Source organism: Anomalospiza imberbis, chromosome 2 (genome assembly GCF_031753505.1).
Source record: "Anomalospiza imberbis isolate Cuckoo-Finch-1a 21T00152 chromosome 2, ASM3175350v1, whole genome shotgun sequence".
In the NCBI taxonomy this organism is placed as follows: domain Eukaryota; kingdom Metazoa; phylum Chordata; class Aves; order Passeriformes; family Viduidae; genus Anomalospiza; species Anomalospiza imberbis.
This window is the reverse complement of record NC_089682.1, coordinates 114341830-114359906: the sequence shown is the minus strand read 5'-3', so window position 1 is coordinate 114359906 and position 18077 is coordinate 114341830. Positions and strand designations below refer to the sequence as shown.

Below are 18077 nucleotides of genomic sequence, written 5' to 3'. Positions count from 1 at the left end.
GGATTAGAAAATTACACATTTTACTATTGATGTAAGTAAAAATGCCATTCTGACATGCAGAGTTACTGTCACATAGACATTTTTTTAAACTTTTTAACATTACAAAAATGGTTTAAGGGTTAACATTTTGTTGTAGTCCATCACATGCAATTGTAGCAATGCTATAAATGTTTTTTTTTTGTCTAGAGGGTCAATCTGAACACTAATTTCCTCATATTAAGGAGCTGAAATTTAAAACTGTTTTTTTCAAAACAACTTAAATGCATCTTAAATTAATCTAAGAGACACACAGCAAAACTTACCTGGTTCGTTTATTCTGCCAAAAGTATGTCGGGTGTTATGCTTCCTTGTTTTAAAACACGTTTCACAAAAGTCAAAGTCATCACAGTTTCTGCATTTGAATCTAGGCCCATTGATAGGAAACATCTGACAGCCATCACACCTGATTTGACAAGAGAAGAACAAGTCTATATATATATGGTACAAGTTCCTTGGTAAATGAGACAAGATAACAGAGTCAAGACAGTAAGATAAAGGATAACCCCTGTACACTAAAAGTAAATCATGACTTACGTGACTCCAGGATGAATGCTGGGGACCAATTCCATTTCTGACAACAAGCCAGTCCAATGCGACTGTTGAGGGAAGTCTACAATAACATCTTTTCCATTGGCACTAAATGCTGTGACAAAAACATGGAGAAAACACAAGGTGTGGCAAATCTCTATAAAGTGAAGCCAAAAGTCCTTAGAGTAGTATTCCATTTCAGTCCTTCTACTCTGATTTCTTAATTTTTTTAGAAGCAGTTCCCAAGCAAGCATGTATTTCTAAGCACAGATACAGTATGACCAAAATCTCTACCTCTTCAAAGACAGATTACTTCAATTACATCCCTTACAGCCTGATACAAGTGCATCCAACTTTCTCCTCCCTTCCTTATGAAGCTTTCAAGCTACAATAACTTCTTAAAGGAAAATCCTTTGTGGCTCATCCAAAGTGTAAATGAAACCTACGACTGGAAGCTGCACAGATGCCTAAGGACTTTTACTGTGTGCAAATGAAGTGGCTTAAAAGCAGATGGACAGGCTAACAAAATGGGCTGCCACAGAGTACATGTCTATGAATTCACCACAGACTTCAAATGCATTCTGTATTCTCTAACATCATACAATACTCCACAAAACAGTGTGATTTTTTAAGCATGTCTAGAAGAAAGTCTGTGTGGTCTTGAGTTTCTTACCCACCCATGCCCCACGTTGAACACACATTACCTTTGACGATGCCCACGCTTCGGTGAGTAACTGATCCCCATTTGTATTTGGGTGTGGTGACAGAGCTCTTCACACGCACTTTGTCACCTATCTTGATATGGGAGGCAGAACTCTGTGGCGGGAATCCTACCAGATGCAAGAATAAACAGAGAGTGAGCGGGGTTTCCCCCTCCAAAACTACATCTCCCTTAAGCCTACCATTCACTTTTTCAGTTAAAAAGCAGTCAGAAGTGAACTCACCTAAAAGCTCAACATGGATATATCTGACCCAATAAGTACCACCCTTTTGTTGCCAATCACACTGCACGTTCAGGTCATGCAATCCATCTCGATCCAATTTAATAACTTTGCCTACATCTCCTTCACAAACCTCTTCATAGGTTCTGCAGCACCTAACCATCATCCCCACCTAGGGAAAAAGGACAATAGAATGCAATAGTTCTGTAAAGGCTTTAGTACCAACAGGAAGGCAGTTTCTGTGTTGCTTTTGATCATCATACATACCTGAATATTCTCCCTAACATAGACAGCATAGTCATCATTGCTTAAGAAATCAGCTCGTTTCTTATAGGTCTGGCTCTCTGTTACAACAGCACCACTTGACTGGAAAAAAGCCCAAAATAAATATGAAACAATTACACAATTTGTCGGGTTGAAACAAATTGAAACACAATTTGTTTTCAATTCAGATAAATAAAATTGTTGGCAAAGACTAAAGATAACTCAACAAAAATAAGCCCACAGAATATCCCAGCTCCATGCCAAAATGGGAAAAAATCTTCAACAGGTTCAACTCACTTTGAGGATAACATTTATGATCTACTTGATTTTAAATTATAATTTACTTTCCAAAATTACTTATCAAGAAACATAGATGTAAATTTTCAAAATGTTTGAAGGAAGCTGCAAGTTGCTTTTATGAAACCTGATTGCCAAGGAAACTCAGAACAAAGAGGATTTATCACTACTCAAATTAGCCTTGAAGATACACATTCACATTTCACTTCTTAGGACATCTGCTGGAAGAGGGAAAAAAAAAAAGTGGTGGATGGTAATCTCTAACCTAAAGCTTACAACTTTGCTTTAGATAATAAAATGAGATTTAAAGTACTCCTTTAGAAAAACAATCTAAAAAAATTAAATTGTATTTATTAAAAATTATTCCTTTCAAGACTTGATTAGCTTAAATTTTTAAGAGAACTACTGCATTCCAGCTGTAAGGAGAATTTTCAGAAAACTTTGTTCTGTTCTGAGTATTAATTTTTTTTTTCATTAGAGGCAATACAGAGCAGTTTTTCACTGCAATCCTGATAAAGATAGCAAAAGCAGTCAAGTTAATTTCCTTCAATATATAATACATTAATTAAAATTACAAAATCCCACATGTGCAAGAAAACTCAACATAAGTCCTTCAAGGATAAATAGAAACATGAAACTCATTTAACTTTATTGACAAGTCCTTTTTTGAAACAGTTATTGAAAGTCAACAGAAGACTAATATAAATTCATGTTAAACCTATCATACTCAGTAGGCACTGTAATGGTAATTTTATCATCAGTAAGTGGAAAAAGTTTTTATAAGGAAAGGCTAAGTTATTTAATAGACTTTTCTGCCATTTATTCACTAGATCTTAAGTCCTTCCTTGTAGGTAACACATGTTTGTTTTTCAGACCAAGGGAAAGGAGAAGGAAGAACTCCTTTACTAATATTACACTATAACATCAACTATTTTTGTAGAAACTACAAGCATCTATCAGGGATACTTGAAACTACCACCAGTGAAATATCTACCTGCGTTCTACCCTCCCCTGTGCTATCTCACAAAGTATTTATGGTTTATTCTTGGTTGTTTTATGTCATGTCTTAGAAACACAGGGCAAACGTGACCCTTGTTACCGTTTTGAAAGCTTGGGACAGCAGGTTGTCCTTGTACTCTCCTCATTTTCCCAAAAAGGGAAGAATTACAAAATTCGCAGCTAGCTAGCATAACTTAGGTTTACTAAGTTAATACTCACAACAGGACAAGCAGCTTCAGCTTCTTCCACTTCCTCTGCTATTTCCTCGTCTGAATACTCATCGGAGATAGTATCAGCATCGGAAAGATCCGTGATTTGAACATCAGGGTGATCCAACAACCAGCCAACTAAGGCTTCCACTCCTAACACAGAAAACAAATTCCGTTTGTCTCCAAGGGATTCTCTGACATTGTTAAGATTGTATCCAAAAAGAAGATAACTTCTCCCTCAAAAATACTGTTTTAATCAGCTTGCAACTCTTCTTCTCCTTCTAATATTATTTGTTTTATTAAACAAAATACCTGGTAATCCAGAAGCACTTCCAGAGGTTCCCGACAGAGATTTTAGTGCAAATTCTATGTTTTTCCTAGGAAATCCCATTTCCATAAGTTGAACTACAATGGGGAGAGGTGGAATTGGAGATTGCTTGCGTTTCTTCACTTTTGTGGGTCGGATATGTTGCACTGTAATGGGCGTTGTAGCTTCACTAGAGCTGCAATCTTCAAACAGTGGAGTTGAAGGATGTGTAGACTCTACAGCCAGATACTGGCACACTGCCAAAGCAGCAGCCTAGAGGAGAATAAATCAATCAGTCCAAGAAAACAAGAATATTTAGTACATTTGTGTGTGTGAGCATGCATGCCTTAAACATTATTAGTCCAAAAGGGTTCAGTATCACTTCTTTTTTAAACCTATAGCTTAATAAGCTTCAGCTGGAATGCAGATTATACAGAGTTATTTCTTATGTTACTTAGCAGAAAACACAGACTCTACCTCAAGCTCCTGTTTGTCAAATATGGCTTTCACAGGTGATGGCTGGGTGGCAGCTGACAAAAGCTGCTGCAAAAGGATCATGGGAGGCTGAGGTCCTTCAGGAGACATATCTCCTATGTCAGGAGAGGCAACTGCTCCATCCTCTTAAAGAAAAACATTATTTTAACCAAAACCATATAACCTGGTCAATCAGAAGACTTATTCTAGGGCTAATTGTTATTTCTCACATATCTCTTCTCCAGAGATACAATGCCTTTAAGATTAAGCCATATGTACCACAATCTCCGTACAAAAAAAGCAAGTAATAAACTTGTAGATAAACAAAATATTTACTAAAATACACCTAAGACATGTCTAACAGAAACTACTCAGTGGACAGTGAATTTGCACCTTGTGTCTTTTGAGTCCACCTTTTTTGCAATAAGATTTTTAGAAGGAGTTACATCCAGGATAAACCACTTGATATAGATAACCAAGAATTTTAGTGATTCCAAAACCATGGTGCTTGCTTTCTGGATGTCCTTCAAAATATAATGCATTAATTATTGAGTTAAAAAGTTAAAATTTTTTTGACATAGAAGCTTAAAACACGCAAAAATTTTAATTTTTAATTTTTATAGAGCAAACTGAATTTCTACAGTCCAACTGCCACAAGCAAGGGTTATGGTCACATACTCTATCTACCATCTAATCAAAGACCAGCACATTCAGGTAGCATTCCAGAATACCTGCAGGATTTAATGCACACTCCTGAACAGCTGGCTGGGATAAGATCTGCCTTAGTGTATCCTGGTGAGAAAGCAGAGCTCGTCCAGCTTTTAGTATGTACAGCTTTAACTGCTGGCACCTCAGCAGATCCAGATCAACTTGACCTATCAGAAACATTAAACAGCCATTAGTGCTAGAAATCTCTTGTACTAGGGAAGAAAGATTATCATCCATACAACCTCAGCCCAAACATCAGTTTACATCTTAACTCACTGTGTACTGCTCACATGAGTCAGTTTAAACAGCACACAGATCAAAAGTCTGAACACATTGTACGACTCACGGTATTAAAAATACTGCCTTCCTACTTTTCACAACCCTGACAATCATACAGCTGATTTATAAAACAGTAAGTACAGCTAGAGATGTTACTTGGATCCAGTATTTTAAACAACTCAGCAGAGTAAGATCAGCCCCAAACCTTATTTATGTTTTCCCATCAAAGATACTTCACATATAGTGCAGAACAATTCACCGTCTAGCTAGATTTGCCTCTTAAGTACCTATTATCCACTGCCAAGTAAGAAAACAGATCAGGTTCCAGGACACCCTTTTCCTTATCTATGTTTGGTGATACCAGTATTTTTCTCAAAGCATAGTCATCTACTTCCAAAGAAAACAAACAGCAAAAAGCCCCCATCTGTACCTGAAAGACCTTGATTGGGAGACTTCATTCTTTGTTTTTCTATTTTACTTCCAGCCAGATTTACTAGTTGAGCCCAAATGGATAGCATAGGTTCAGTGAAAGGCAAGTTGTTCACATTAAAAGCCACAACTGGAAGCTAGACAGTGGGAGAAGAACCAGACAAAAAAAATAACAAAAAAACAAGTAAGCATTTTCCTGAAATCTCAGTCATTTAAAAGTTTTAATGGTTATTAAGCGCTGAAGAGGAAAAGTAGCATTTGTCTTACTGCTCTTGACCAGGAACAACTAGAGAGGATTTCTATTCCCTACACAGCTCCTAAGCCTGTATTTCTACCACACAATTGCAGTTCTTCTTGGTGAAAAAGCAGAACAGAGTCAGAACAAGAAAGAACGCCAGACTCTGAAGCGAACCAAGCACCTGGCCTGTGCTTTCATTAAAGTCACATCAACCAAATCAAGATTCAATTGCAAATACCCAAGACTTTCTAAGATTAATTAGCAAATCAAGTTAAATAGAAAGCTCCTCTCACCTAAGAGCTATAAAACACATTACAATAACTTGGGACTTTACCTCAAATCAAACAACTCCAGCTTAAACCCCTCTTCCTTTCACCTTCCCAGCAAATGAGGATGGGATCTAAAGGTCCTGCAGAGGTTGGTCCTCCAGGACCATCTCAGATGTGCATGCAGAGCATCGCGTGTGTTGAATGTCAGTGTATTTAGCCAATGAAGAACTAATGTTTTCTTTGGTCCATATTGGAGTTTTACACCTTCCCAGTGTGAAAGCCTTCCTAAAACAAACTTACTGGTTTCAGTTGATTCAGAGGGCACACTCTGCACGTTCGCATGTCGTAGAACTGCACAGTGATTTTCCCTTTCGGGGTGATGCGTGTCACTGTCCCTTCTCCAAATTCATCATGAACTACTTGTCCACCCAGTCTCAAGCGACTATCTATGCCACCAATCACAGCCAAGACTGCCATCAGAGCTCCCACCTCTGGATTCTCAGTGTCAGGGAAGTAGTCATCCAACACAGCCTAACAAAGAACAATGAAATTTAACTGTAGGGAGAAAACATACCCTTCTATCTGCTTTAAAATACAAAGTTAATCGCATATATTTCAACTTAAAAATTACAACACAAATATATATATATATATAAAAGTAGAAAAATGGTTTCAATATTAAGCTTAATATTGTTTACAAAGATTTAGTATTTATAATTTCAAAATAAGTATTGCTATAAAAATGAGCTTATTTTAAAACGTGGAAACTACCCCTTCTGACTGTTTTCCTGCAAAGATGTGGGTGATGGAGGTTAGCTGAGAGTTGATGTACTTGTTTATGAGTCCATTCCACTGGCTGAGCGAATGCAGCGTCCTCAGCAGTGCCACTATCTCTTCTGCTAAAGTACTACTATGAGTGGCAGTTAGAGATGCTTGGGGCCTGGCCTTTCTCCTCCTCAGAGTAGATTCTGGAAAGATAAAGCAGTGGCAGAACAGTTATGAGTTTAATGCACACATTTCCCACAGAGAAAAACAAGCCATTGAGGGAAAATTCCTCTACCTCTGAGTAGTGGGATATCCGAAGAACAAGTACTAAGCAGGCTCCCTAAAAATCCAAACAGTTTTTCCACAAGAAATTTCATGTCTCTGGACCTTTCATTTCTATCCCAGGATGGAAGTACTGCTTTCAATAAATGTACAGCAAGGATCTAAAAAGAGAACAAAATTACTGCATTCTAGTCTACATCACCAAATACTAAAGAAGCTCTCAAACATATTAAGTACAGAAGAATGATGTTTTTAAAGTTTGCTTTCCTTTGTAGTTGTTTTTACAGTGCTGATTTCTTTCCAGCTGTGGAAATTCCAGAGCTACTGATCTTGAGTTTGCTAAGGGATATTTTAAAAGACATGGATACAGTTCAGAGTCAGTAACAATTTTACTGGTACATTGTATTACTGAACCAATCTCTTAGGACATGAGACAGGCACGCTGAGAAACAAAAACAAATAGGAAAAATAGGAAGACAGAATGGGAAAGTTTGTTCAGACTGTGGACTCAGAAATTAGTACTAAGATTTATTGCAGAATGAAAGTTTCCAAGTGTTCTGCAAAGAAGCTATAATAGTTAAAATTCATGAAATATAAAGCTGAATGGTGGAAGGCAGGCAACAGCAGCCACAGTGACATTCAAAAGTAGCCACTGTGAAACCAGGGCCTCCAGCAGTACAGGTGGAACAGTGTGGCATCTCTGAACCCAGAAACTCAGTGCAGGACTGACAAGGACAGGGGAAGGTGCAGCCCTGCAGTATCAAAGAGCAGAGGGGTTGCATATTTTGAGTAGAAGCACTTCAGGTTTTGAGCTTCCTCATCTTCTACCCAGAAGACCAATACAAGTGACTAACAACAAAGATAATTCTCCTCTGGTAAACTTCTGTCAATAACATGTCTTTACAGAACTTCAAGGTCTCATCTTTTCATTGTTCATCAGTTGGTACAATGAGGTACATGAGGTCATTTCTCTTGAGTGTACCCTGAACAGCACAGATTACTCTACTGCACTAAGTCCTGGAGGATAATACAAGTCTCACCATACTAAAAACACTGACAAGAATTCACTGGAAGATCACACAAAAATGAACAGGCCTTTATGATACGAGGCTTTAGTTAGCAAATGCTGATGGCTTAGCAAGTAAAAGAATAAGATGATCTTTTGATCCCCAAGCCTTAAAATTTGGCAGAATTATTCCATAATAAATTTTCTTTTCAATCTCATGTAGAAGGCACTAACAAGATGCTAAGGAACAGCAAAGAGAAAAAAAAAAAAAAAAAAGAGAAAAAAATTTAAAAAAAGAAGTGAGAAAAGGGGAAAGATGACAAGGGAAATACAATACCAAAATAAGATGCAAAGATGTAGCTTCTTGAGACTGTAATTTAAATAATATTAACAGTTTCCAATGGAAATAGGGACAGTAGACAATACATAATTTGGTAACTTTAAATGAAATGTAACTTTTTCCAACCATATACTTGCTATTCTTTCATTTATTCAACTTATAGGAAATATTATATGGGAGCTTCTGAAGCATAATTCTGGAACACTATTTTCACCTTTCTTTCAATAGAACAAGGGAGTCCATAGTATCCTGAAGGCTCAAAAGTCAAGAGGTGTAAATTAAAAACAGTAATTCCTAAATATAAAGAAAATGTAATCTTTTTCCCAACTAACCAAAAACTGATTTATGGACATCTCCCAGCTGTTTTGTACAATATACCTTTCTTTTTAGGACAACTAAAATCTACTAATTTTATTGCCTGTTGAAGTAACTTGGAAATACACACATTACCTGTCTCTGTAGTGAAGCAGCAGTGAAAGATTCATGCCCCTCAACAATTTTCATTAGCAAAGTTATCCACTGAGAGGTACTAAGAGTGCTGCACATCTGAGGCATGAGTGCTATGCTTCGAATGAATCCCAGCGTGCACCAACTCCTATGCTGTTCTTTATAAACTAATTTATTTGGCAAGGAAGCTAAAAACAAAAAGATATATACATGTAACAGTTGACTTTTTCACCAGCTATGTAGTTCTCTGTATGCTACATGGGGCTTTTCTGGACAAATCAGAACACCAAGTTATTTCACTATCTTTACACGAACTATTAAGTTCAGTTTTAGAGCCTGTAATTAATTTTATGAAATATGCCTTTATAACAATTCTCATCATTACACTGCTTCCTCATTTCAAAGTAGTTAACAGCATTACTTCTGAAATTACAAGAAAGCTACAAAAAGGAGTATGACACATGCGGTCATACTGCTGTTGCCAAACACAAGAAGGTTGCTAATAAATTAATTGTCTAAGTCAGCAATTCACATCTCATGCATTTCTTCTGCTTTTGCTGTTTATATTCTAAGAATGCAAAGGATCATTGACATTAGCTTCAAAAATTAAGATTTTAAAAGCTCTGAAAATGCATTTTCCAGCCATTGGCCTTAAAAGGATTAAAAACTAGTAAGAAAAGATTTACAAACTTACAGGACAACAAAGCACAAAACAAGCACACAGCTCAGCCAGAGTGCTGCTATGTAATATACCTGATTTATCTATTGTTCCACTCTCCACAAGCATACGGAGTAACCCACACAAAGTCCGAGTAGCATCACTTTGCATGACTTCAGCGTGGACACCAGCAGAGAGACACAGTGTCTGCAACAGGTTCACAGTACTTGTCAGCATCATGGAAGTAGGGTGGAGATTCCTTTCAACTTGTTCTCCTTCTGAAGGGAGACACAAAAGGCAAAGGAATATGTTAATACTGAGTTACTTTATTTCACAAAGGTTCTCAAACAAATATTTTGTGAATGATTTATCAAAATATTTTCTCTGAGATGATCTGACATGAAGAAGATTCCTTATTGCCAACTCCTAAGGAGTGCAAAATATAAACCAAGTATTTTGCACATATAGTCAAGTTCTTTTTCTAGCAGTATCCAGCTGAAAGGAATTCCAAAGTACTGTCAAGAACAGGGAAACACTCTGACTAAATGTATAATTAGACCATACATAAAACCCACTTCAGAATGCTATTAACATATGTTAAAATGCATACCTTCAGGTATCTGTAACTGAAACTATTTCAACTGAATAATATTATTTCCTCTGACCCATGAATATGCAACAATGGGACACCATCTTGTCCATCTTCCTTTCTCACAGTAAAGTTACATTAAGGAAGATTCTCGTCAGAAGTGTGCACCTATTAAACGAATCTTCTCTGATGAAGCACTTGCTCCTGTGACAAACTCTTTTATATTACATGATACCAGTTTTAAAATTCAACTAAAACTGTGCCTCCACTTTTATATATATATATATATATATATATTTTTTTTTTTTTTTTTTTTTACCAGAATCATCCTCAGTGTCTGAATCCTCTGTTGTGGGCTGCGTTGCAGGTGGTGGCTCAGCTAGTTTGAGATCATATTTTCCTTCCTTTCCCATTCTGTAAGAATTTGTACTTCCAGTATCCCACTGCACTCTAATCCAGCCATCTTCTCCCAATTCTCCTATCACACGGCCCAAACCTGGTGTGGGTCCATCCTGACAGAAGAGAGAGGTTCAAATTACTTGATTAGCAATGCTAATTCATACCCAAAGCTCATGAAATAATAATACAATTGCTCCTTTTTGCTGCTAACCCAATGATTAGGCAGTAAACATTCAATGGCATTTCAAAACTCAAGCATGAATTTAGAAAGCGTTTCACAATTTTCAAAGTAATCACCCCAGTAAGCTGCATATTTCGACACTCATTATTAAATCTCTTTTACTATGTCTTACATAAGTAGAAGTTATGTCCTACATAGTTGGAAATGGATACTGTAATAGCAAATAAGTTATTCAGTTTCCTGTTAAACAGTAAATTAGCAGAGTCTTACTAAAAGAGAATTTTAAACATCTCCAAAAATGAAGCTAAACAAATAATTGACAAATTTTATGTTAATTCTCCAAGGCTTTTGTGGTAAATGGCCAGAATTGCACAGCATTGCTGTAAAAGGGTGAAGGATTGATAAAGCTGGGTGTGAAAAACATGAGCTGGGCCTCTGGCTTATCTTGCACCTGGCTCCAGCAGAGCCTAACAACTGAGCGATGTCTGGAGTGACACGGAGCTCTCGTGCACCCTCGTTGTCTCAGCGAGGCACAGAAGGGCACCAGGGCCCAACCAACAGCTGCACTACTCCCTTCACCGTGAAAAACAAGCCTGGTTATAAATCCAGTTCCTTCAGGAGATAAGGATGCACACAGAGACCCTCTGATGAAGGTCAGAGAGCCCCTACTGCTGCCTCAGTACATGGAGAAGGACAGAAGTGTTTATTCTGCCTCTATTGTCAACTATAAAATCTGGCAGAAGGTAACCAAGACCTTCACTGAGCCCTATTATAAACTTAGGCACCCCTCAGGATGCAGATGAAGGGAAACACGGGATGTGTAATAATGCATGTATGGCCAAAGTCACCAAGCCCCACCTATAGCATGATTGTTCCATCCCATTGGGACAGGCCAAAATTTACAGTATAAAAGAGTGGCTTCAGGGGCAAGAAAGGGCTGGAGAGGGAAAACTCTGCCTGCTCAAGATCTGTTGACAGGCTACATCTCTCTTCCCGCAGAGAAGCCTTTATGTGAGCTTTACAATCTCCAACAGTATTGGAGCACACCCCGGAATACTGATTTACAAACACACAGATACAGATATGTGTATGTGTGCACATATTTATATATTTATAGTGCTATTAGATCTCTTGCTATACTTTGTGTCACAACACATACTAACACTGTGTAGTTAGAGCACTTATCACCAGCAATCCCGAGCCTGCTTTTCTGGTGCTTCAATTAACCACAGTACTTGTGAATTGGGATCGTTCAAATCCTTACTGAATCCATCAGACCTACAGAACCACAGTGGTGAACTGCACTATTTGTGCTTCCGTGCTCATGCAAGTTCTCCTCCAAACTCAGACTTACAATGCTAAACTGGGCTACAGTCAGAATTTAAGCCCAGCTGCAACCAGCCCCTCTCATCTCTGAGGACCAGCTGCAATGCAAGATTTATTTTCTGTTAAATTCCCATATCCTTAATTCAACATTTTTGGAATATAAAATGCCCTTAAATTTGATGGACCAGAAATTTCACAGATGGTCCACTGAACAGAGACTTTAGATAGTAACACACCCAAAACCTGTATGAAAGAAGTTGTACCTGATCACCCCATTTCCAGTCTACCCCTCTGACCACTCTGGTACCAATTTTCATCATGGCTGCCAGCTCTGGTCCGGAAACAGGGAGCTGAACAGGTGTAGTTTCCTTTCTTGACTCTTCTAGGACCGTGGCAGAAGCCCCATGAGAAGAGGCAATCATATCCTCTTCAATATTATCAGAACTGGGGCCTAACAAGGAAAAAACACAAAAGAGATTAAATCCAGCTACACGTGTATATACATACCTTTATGTACATGTCACATATGAACTTACAGGCATGTAAACTTTGTCATATAAAACCAGTAAGAAACAGGAAAGCTGACTTGCAGGTAAGTCAAATGACCTTTTAGGAAACTGAGGTGTAATGGTTTTGAATGCACAGGAATTGAAATACTTAATTTTGAATGAAAAAAAAAAAAGTGACAAATAAGAGACATTAATAATGATGACTCAACTGGCTCACTGGTTCTACAAACAGAATTTTTTGAAAAACTTTCAATGCTCACTCCAGTTAAACACAATTTACAGGAACAAATGTTTGCTATTATATAAGAAAATAGAGAAAAACCATGGCAATTTGAATCATAGAAAAACACACCAGAGAACTTCTATAACAGAACAAAGAAAGCGTCAAGCTTAAATATGCAGACTGGGAACATCTTTTGTATGTAGAACAAATGAAATGGAGAGTAAAGAGTTTTTACTACTTTAATTTTAAATTCTCCATTTTGAATTTATTTGCAAGAGTTCCACCAAAACTACACATTAACTGAAATTTTAGCAAAAGATGGCCAATAAACAATAAATTAAAAAAAAGATTGAATAAAGGCTGCAATTAAATTAACTTCTTTCTCAATCATGCTTGCAGATGTGGTTTCTGTATCAGGGTAAAGGTAAATAGCATTAAGCACTATCTTCAAGCAGCAAAGTGATTCTGTAATTTGGGTTCATCAACAGGTAAAAAAATACAGGAGATTTGTAAAGCAAATGCTTTTTTCCGAGGAAGAAAGAAGAACAGTACCTATCAGCCGCAGTGTAGTTTGTGTCAAGGCCAGCATGCCAGAATTGAGGAGCAGGCTCAAGGTATTTGCACCATGCTGCAGCGTCAACATGTTCAGCATGACCAGCAGAAAACGTGCTTGTGGAATAGTTCCAAGACTTGGTCCTGCTGGATTCTCATTTGTAATTGTTTGAAGAGGAACAGGCTGCAGACCTAGTTAAAACATAATACAAATAAAGTCAGCTGACACTGGGAGCTACAATAGAATAGGCTATAGATTTGTTTGATTGATGGCTTAAATTATTTTTTATTCCCTGCTTGGCTTTGAGAACTTAAAAGCAGCAGTTCCAAGAAACTGACTAATTTGTATTATAATGCTAAAATGTTACTGAAGGGTAATCAATCACCTGCTGCTGGGAAATCAGCAATATACTCAAACATTGAAAAGTGAGTCAACACGGAGTTAAGGTGGGAAGGTTGGAACCACACACAGAAACAAAGTCAAAGTAATTCTCAACACAAATCAAGGGAACTGATTTCAACATCCTGATTATTGGGAACTTAAAAAAAAAAATAAAAGCAGAAATATTAACGTAAAACAGTTTTCTCCACAGAAAACAGCAACAAGATTCACCTAGTTCTTTAAACTTTGCATTAGCATCTAGCAAGATATTCCGGACATTCTGAATAGCCCACGCATACAACTTTCCAAAAGTTACTTCCAGCAGCATCCTGTTAAACGGCGGGATAAGATCGACATCCTTCAGGCAGTCGGTAAGAGGCTCCCTTCAAAGAAAAACAACAATAAAAATAAGTATTGTTTTCTTATTAAAGAATTCTGGAAGCAAAAGTAACAAGAATTTTTACCCTATATTGGCTCCTTCTGGAATAAGCCTCTGCCATCCACAGAACATGGCATACTGCACAGATGGGAGCAAAAAATTTTTAGCTGACAGTTTCAGAATAGTGTCTATTCCCTCCAGACGAACTTCTGCTCTTTCCAGCTGTCAAACAGAAAAAAAAAATTATCATACTTGTGTATAGTGCTAATAACTGTCATAATTATCTACGCGGCACATTTTCGTTCATGTCACCTGTTTTAATAAACATTTTCTCATTTTTTCTACATCCACCGGCTCTTCTTTAAGTGCAAATTCAACAATGGTGTTAAGGAGGGCAGACTGTGGATACAAGCCTTGAACATTTTGCTTCAGCCATTTGTATTTGTGGACACCTGTAACTGTACTCAGAATTGGCTGCCACTTATCCTGCAAAACAAGAACGTAGCAAGTTAAAACTTTTTAAACAACTTTAAATTAGTAAAAATATAAGTTATTTCGTGCAAAACAATTTCCAAATTTAAAATACTGGGGGGACCATGGGGGAAATGAAAAAATAATACTAAGCTCTTTCATGACTTTTAAGAAGTTAACTCATTATCTTTTTTACTATTGCTACATAAAACTTCAAATACCTAATGTTCAAAAAAAGAGGAAGCAACCAGTCACAACATTTTATTTTGAAATGAAGCTCTAAGATTATCCATAATTTAAAAATTAGAGAAGGTATCTTCACATATGCTAAATACATAGTACAACCTTATTTTTAAAAATATTCCAGGCTTCACTGAAACAACATGTCACACTTAATTATACATACCAAACACCATTATCAGAACATTAAATGTCAAGTTATAGCAAGCACGCTTCAGCTTATTCTTTTTTCTCTTGTAATTTTTATTGACAAGGTTGATTCAAAATCTAATATCCTACCTTGGGTGATTTGATTGGTATGGGCTTTTTATCTATAGGTACAGGACTGTGAGGTACTACACAAGATTCTTCTAAATCACTCTCTTCATTTCCTATTTTGGATTCTTCTACATCAGCAGATTCAGATTTTTTTGGCACTATAAAAAAAAAAAATTTCATATAGTCTGGTTAGATTTTAAAGCATCACATTTTTAGGTTTGCATGATAATGTAAGCACACACAATGCTTAAGACGTGTCTGTAATAAAATGGAAATGTATTCTTGGTAAACTCTCTGTCCAACTATTACCAAGTTAACTCTGGTATTACTTGCAGTATGCTTTTACCTTTAAAGACAAATTCAAAAAGCCCTTTGGTGTCTGTTCACCACATTAATTTATTTCCAGTTACATCATTGTTTGACTACACTTCAATAAAACACGATTTCTAAAAAGATGTCACTTCCAGTGGAATGCTACTAAAGCCAATTCAGAGGGTCTGATAGTGAAGGATCGTTTTTAAGACACTGGAACATGAAGAAACACATCTCAACTAAACCTGACACTTTTGTTTGCCAGTTCTTGCTGTAGGATCTGACATGCAACCACATGTTTATAAAACATCCTGAAAAGACAGCAGAATGCAAATGGCTTCGATGCTTTATCTAAGGAGTCTCATATAGCAGCAAAGCTTGAAATAAGATGGATTTCCATTGTTTTAAAGAGAATACAGCATTAATTCTGCCTTACCTCTTTTTTTCCTTTTTTCTCTAATGATTTTCTGAGCTACCCTTCGCCATCGGGGCAAGGAACTAAGAAGTTTAAATTTGGACATTATAGAGAGGTCATAGCAAACTGCAGGGCGCAGTTCATTGAATAAGAACCTCAAACGCTCAATGACAGGAGCACAAACTTCCTTGTAAGAACGGCCCTGTTCCTGATGTGTCTACAAAAGACATTGAAAGATTAAATTATTGTATAATACACAATAAAATGAACAATATATAACTTTTTAATAAAACACTTCAAATGAAAATTCATCTTAACATCAGCAGCTAAGAGGCTTACCTTAATCAGTGAGCATTTTGCTTGGTAGACAACACGACACACATCCACTACAGATTTTGGTAAGGTTTTGTGCTTTACCTGGTCAACGCCAAGGGTACCAGGATGAACAAGAGACAGTGCTACATGACCTTAATGGGAAAAGACAATGTTTGAATATGCATTTGCAAAACCATCCATAGCAGAGTTTAAACTGGTCAAAACAAACACCCCCACAAGCCTACCTACCCAAATCTTCATGCTTCAGAAGACAACACAGTAACAGACGTCCTACTTCTTCCACAGGATGCTCAGGAGGGAATGTGATGGGTGTTGTTAAGTGACACTGTTTACAGTATCTCTCTATTTGACACAAGAAGTCCTAAGAAAACACACAACAGCCTCTGTTTAACTTCAGTTTTAAAATACAATGAAAGGACTCAATACTACAGGCAGCATTTGAGAACACTGAATAATCTCCACAATTTGAACTAACATTCCTGAGATACAATATGCAGTATGTGCAATTTAACACACAGCAACTACATCTTAATACAATAAATACCCTACATCCCTTCTCAAGCGAAACGTGACTCAAGGAATAAAGCCACTACTGCTCTGATCTCTTCGTGAGATAGTCAGGTCATCTGACTCAATTTTCAATTGTCTTCTGATAAATCATGATTCAATCATTATCACTACTCCCAAATACATATTTAGGGTTTTTTTCATAAAGGAGCTGAACTCAGAGGGTTAGAAAATCTGAATGTATTATAGAAGCTAGTGCTCAATGTAAATCACAGGGTTTTTCATAATCTCCACAATTCCAACCATGTGAAACCTGAACCTCAAGACCCAAAGGGATTTTAAGACAAAGGCCTATGTGAACCTAAAACATAAAATACATCTTCATCTTGACAAAAAAAACCTCCATCCTAGTTGAACTGGAGATGAGCAGGATCTCTCAATGCTACTGAAACTTGACATGAGAAGTAATGCATTACCAATTTTTTTTGTAAGAATATTCAAGTTTTTCAGTTCTCCCGCTCAAAAATTCTAAAGAAATAACATACCATTACGCTATTAAATGAAATATACACATTTTAACCATTAGTAGTACTCAACCACTCCTTTCACAAAAAATAATTTTCAGTTGTTTTGCTACAGCCTTTGGAGAATTTTCACCACCGTTACCACCCTTTAGAAACAGTATTTGTGCAAGGAATGACTGAGGGCTTACCTTCACAGTGTGATCCTGAATATTATTATCCGCAATAGCTTGGAGAAAGGGTTGTGAATGGTCACTCAAAGTTAATCGATGTGCATATAGTTTTGATTTATTTGGGGTAGTGTTGCCAGGTGAGCTGCAATGGTCTTCATCTTTTTCCTCATTGTAACTGTAATGAATCTGACTAGTTTGCAAGCCTCCAGAAAAAATTGATGACTTCAACCATTCTAAAATAAAGAAAACATGAGTGAATCTTCTGATCAAAGACCAAGATAGCAAGACTCAATTTCCTCTAATAAAATACATTCATAGGCTTCAACAACATTTAGCAACTTTCTCATTTGCTAAAACTTTTTCACAGGGGAAAGAAAGGGTTCTGTAACCAAGGAACAACTAACAGGGCAGCCATCATATGTTTAGAGATATAGGGCCTTAGCAAATTTTCTGCTATTAATACTGAATTTTACCTTCTATTCCCCAAACCAAGACACACAGTAAGAAAACACCCAATACCTCATGATCCACTCTTAACTCTTAACTGACAACAAATTGGTGAGATAGGAGATTGTGTAGCATCATTTTCTATTTTATGTTGCAGACTATGAAATGCTAAATTCAACTGGCAAAATTATCTAATCTCTATTTAAATCTTGTTAAATTATTGGGATCTTGATGATTGTGGTAGCTAATGCTAAGAATAAAGAATTTCTATGGAGGATATCAAGACTAGAAAAGTGGTAAATTATCAGTTAACTTATTTGCCCTTTGTCTTTTTCTTGCATGCTTTGACAAGTATTTATCACTTAATAAATCTCCAAA

General features: G+C 36.9%; 1 protein-coding gene across 4 annotated transcripts in view; it reads right to left on the bottom strand.

Annotated features, from left to right (window-relative positions):
• The window catches only part of HERC2 (HECT and RLD domain containing E3 ubiquitin protein ligase 2), a 102496-nt gene that overhangs the window by 40297 nt on the left and 44122 nt on the right, over positions 1-18077 (bottom strand). For all 4 annotated transcript variants that reach the window (XM_068182664.1, XM_068182666.1, XM_068182665.1 and 1 more), the window contains 26 exons: positions 17271-17485; positions 16280-16412; positions 16055-16182; positions 15737-15932; positions 15010-15146; positions 14332-14505; positions 14105-14241; positions 13872-14023; positions 13259-13450; positions 12238-12425; positions 10388-10580; positions 9575-9757; positions 8825-9009; positions 7042-7189; positions 6753-6949; positions 6282-6512; positions 5476-5611; positions 4790-4933; positions 4062-4204; positions 3590-3857; positions 3288-3430; positions 1776-1874; positions 1512-1680; positions 1272-1397; positions 574-682; positions 303-442 (listed from right to left, as the gene is read on the bottom strand). In XM_068182664.1, coding sequence (XP_068038765.1) covers positions 303-442; positions 574-682; positions 1272-1397; positions 1512-1680; positions 1776-1874; positions 3288-3430; positions 3590-3857; positions 4062-4204; positions 4790-4933; positions 5476-5611; positions 6282-6512; positions 6753-6949; positions 7042-7189; positions 8825-9009; positions 9575-9757; positions 10388-10580; positions 12238-12425; positions 13259-13450; positions 13872-14023; positions 14105-14241; positions 14332-14505; positions 15010-15146; positions 15737-15932; positions 16055-16182; positions 16280-16412; positions 17271-17485 — 4266 coding nt within the window. The remainder of the gene's footprint in view (positions 1-302; positions 443-573; positions 683-1271; positions 1398-1511; positions 1681-1775; positions 1875-3287; positions 3431-3589; positions 3858-4061; positions 4205-4789; positions 4934-5475; positions 5612-6281; positions 6513-6752; positions 6950-7041; positions 7190-8824; positions 9010-9574; positions 9758-10387; positions 10581-12237; positions 12426-13258; positions 13451-13871; positions 14024-14104; positions 14242-14331; positions 14506-15009; positions 15147-15736; positions 15933-16054; positions 16183-16279; positions 16413-17270; positions 17486-18077) is intronic.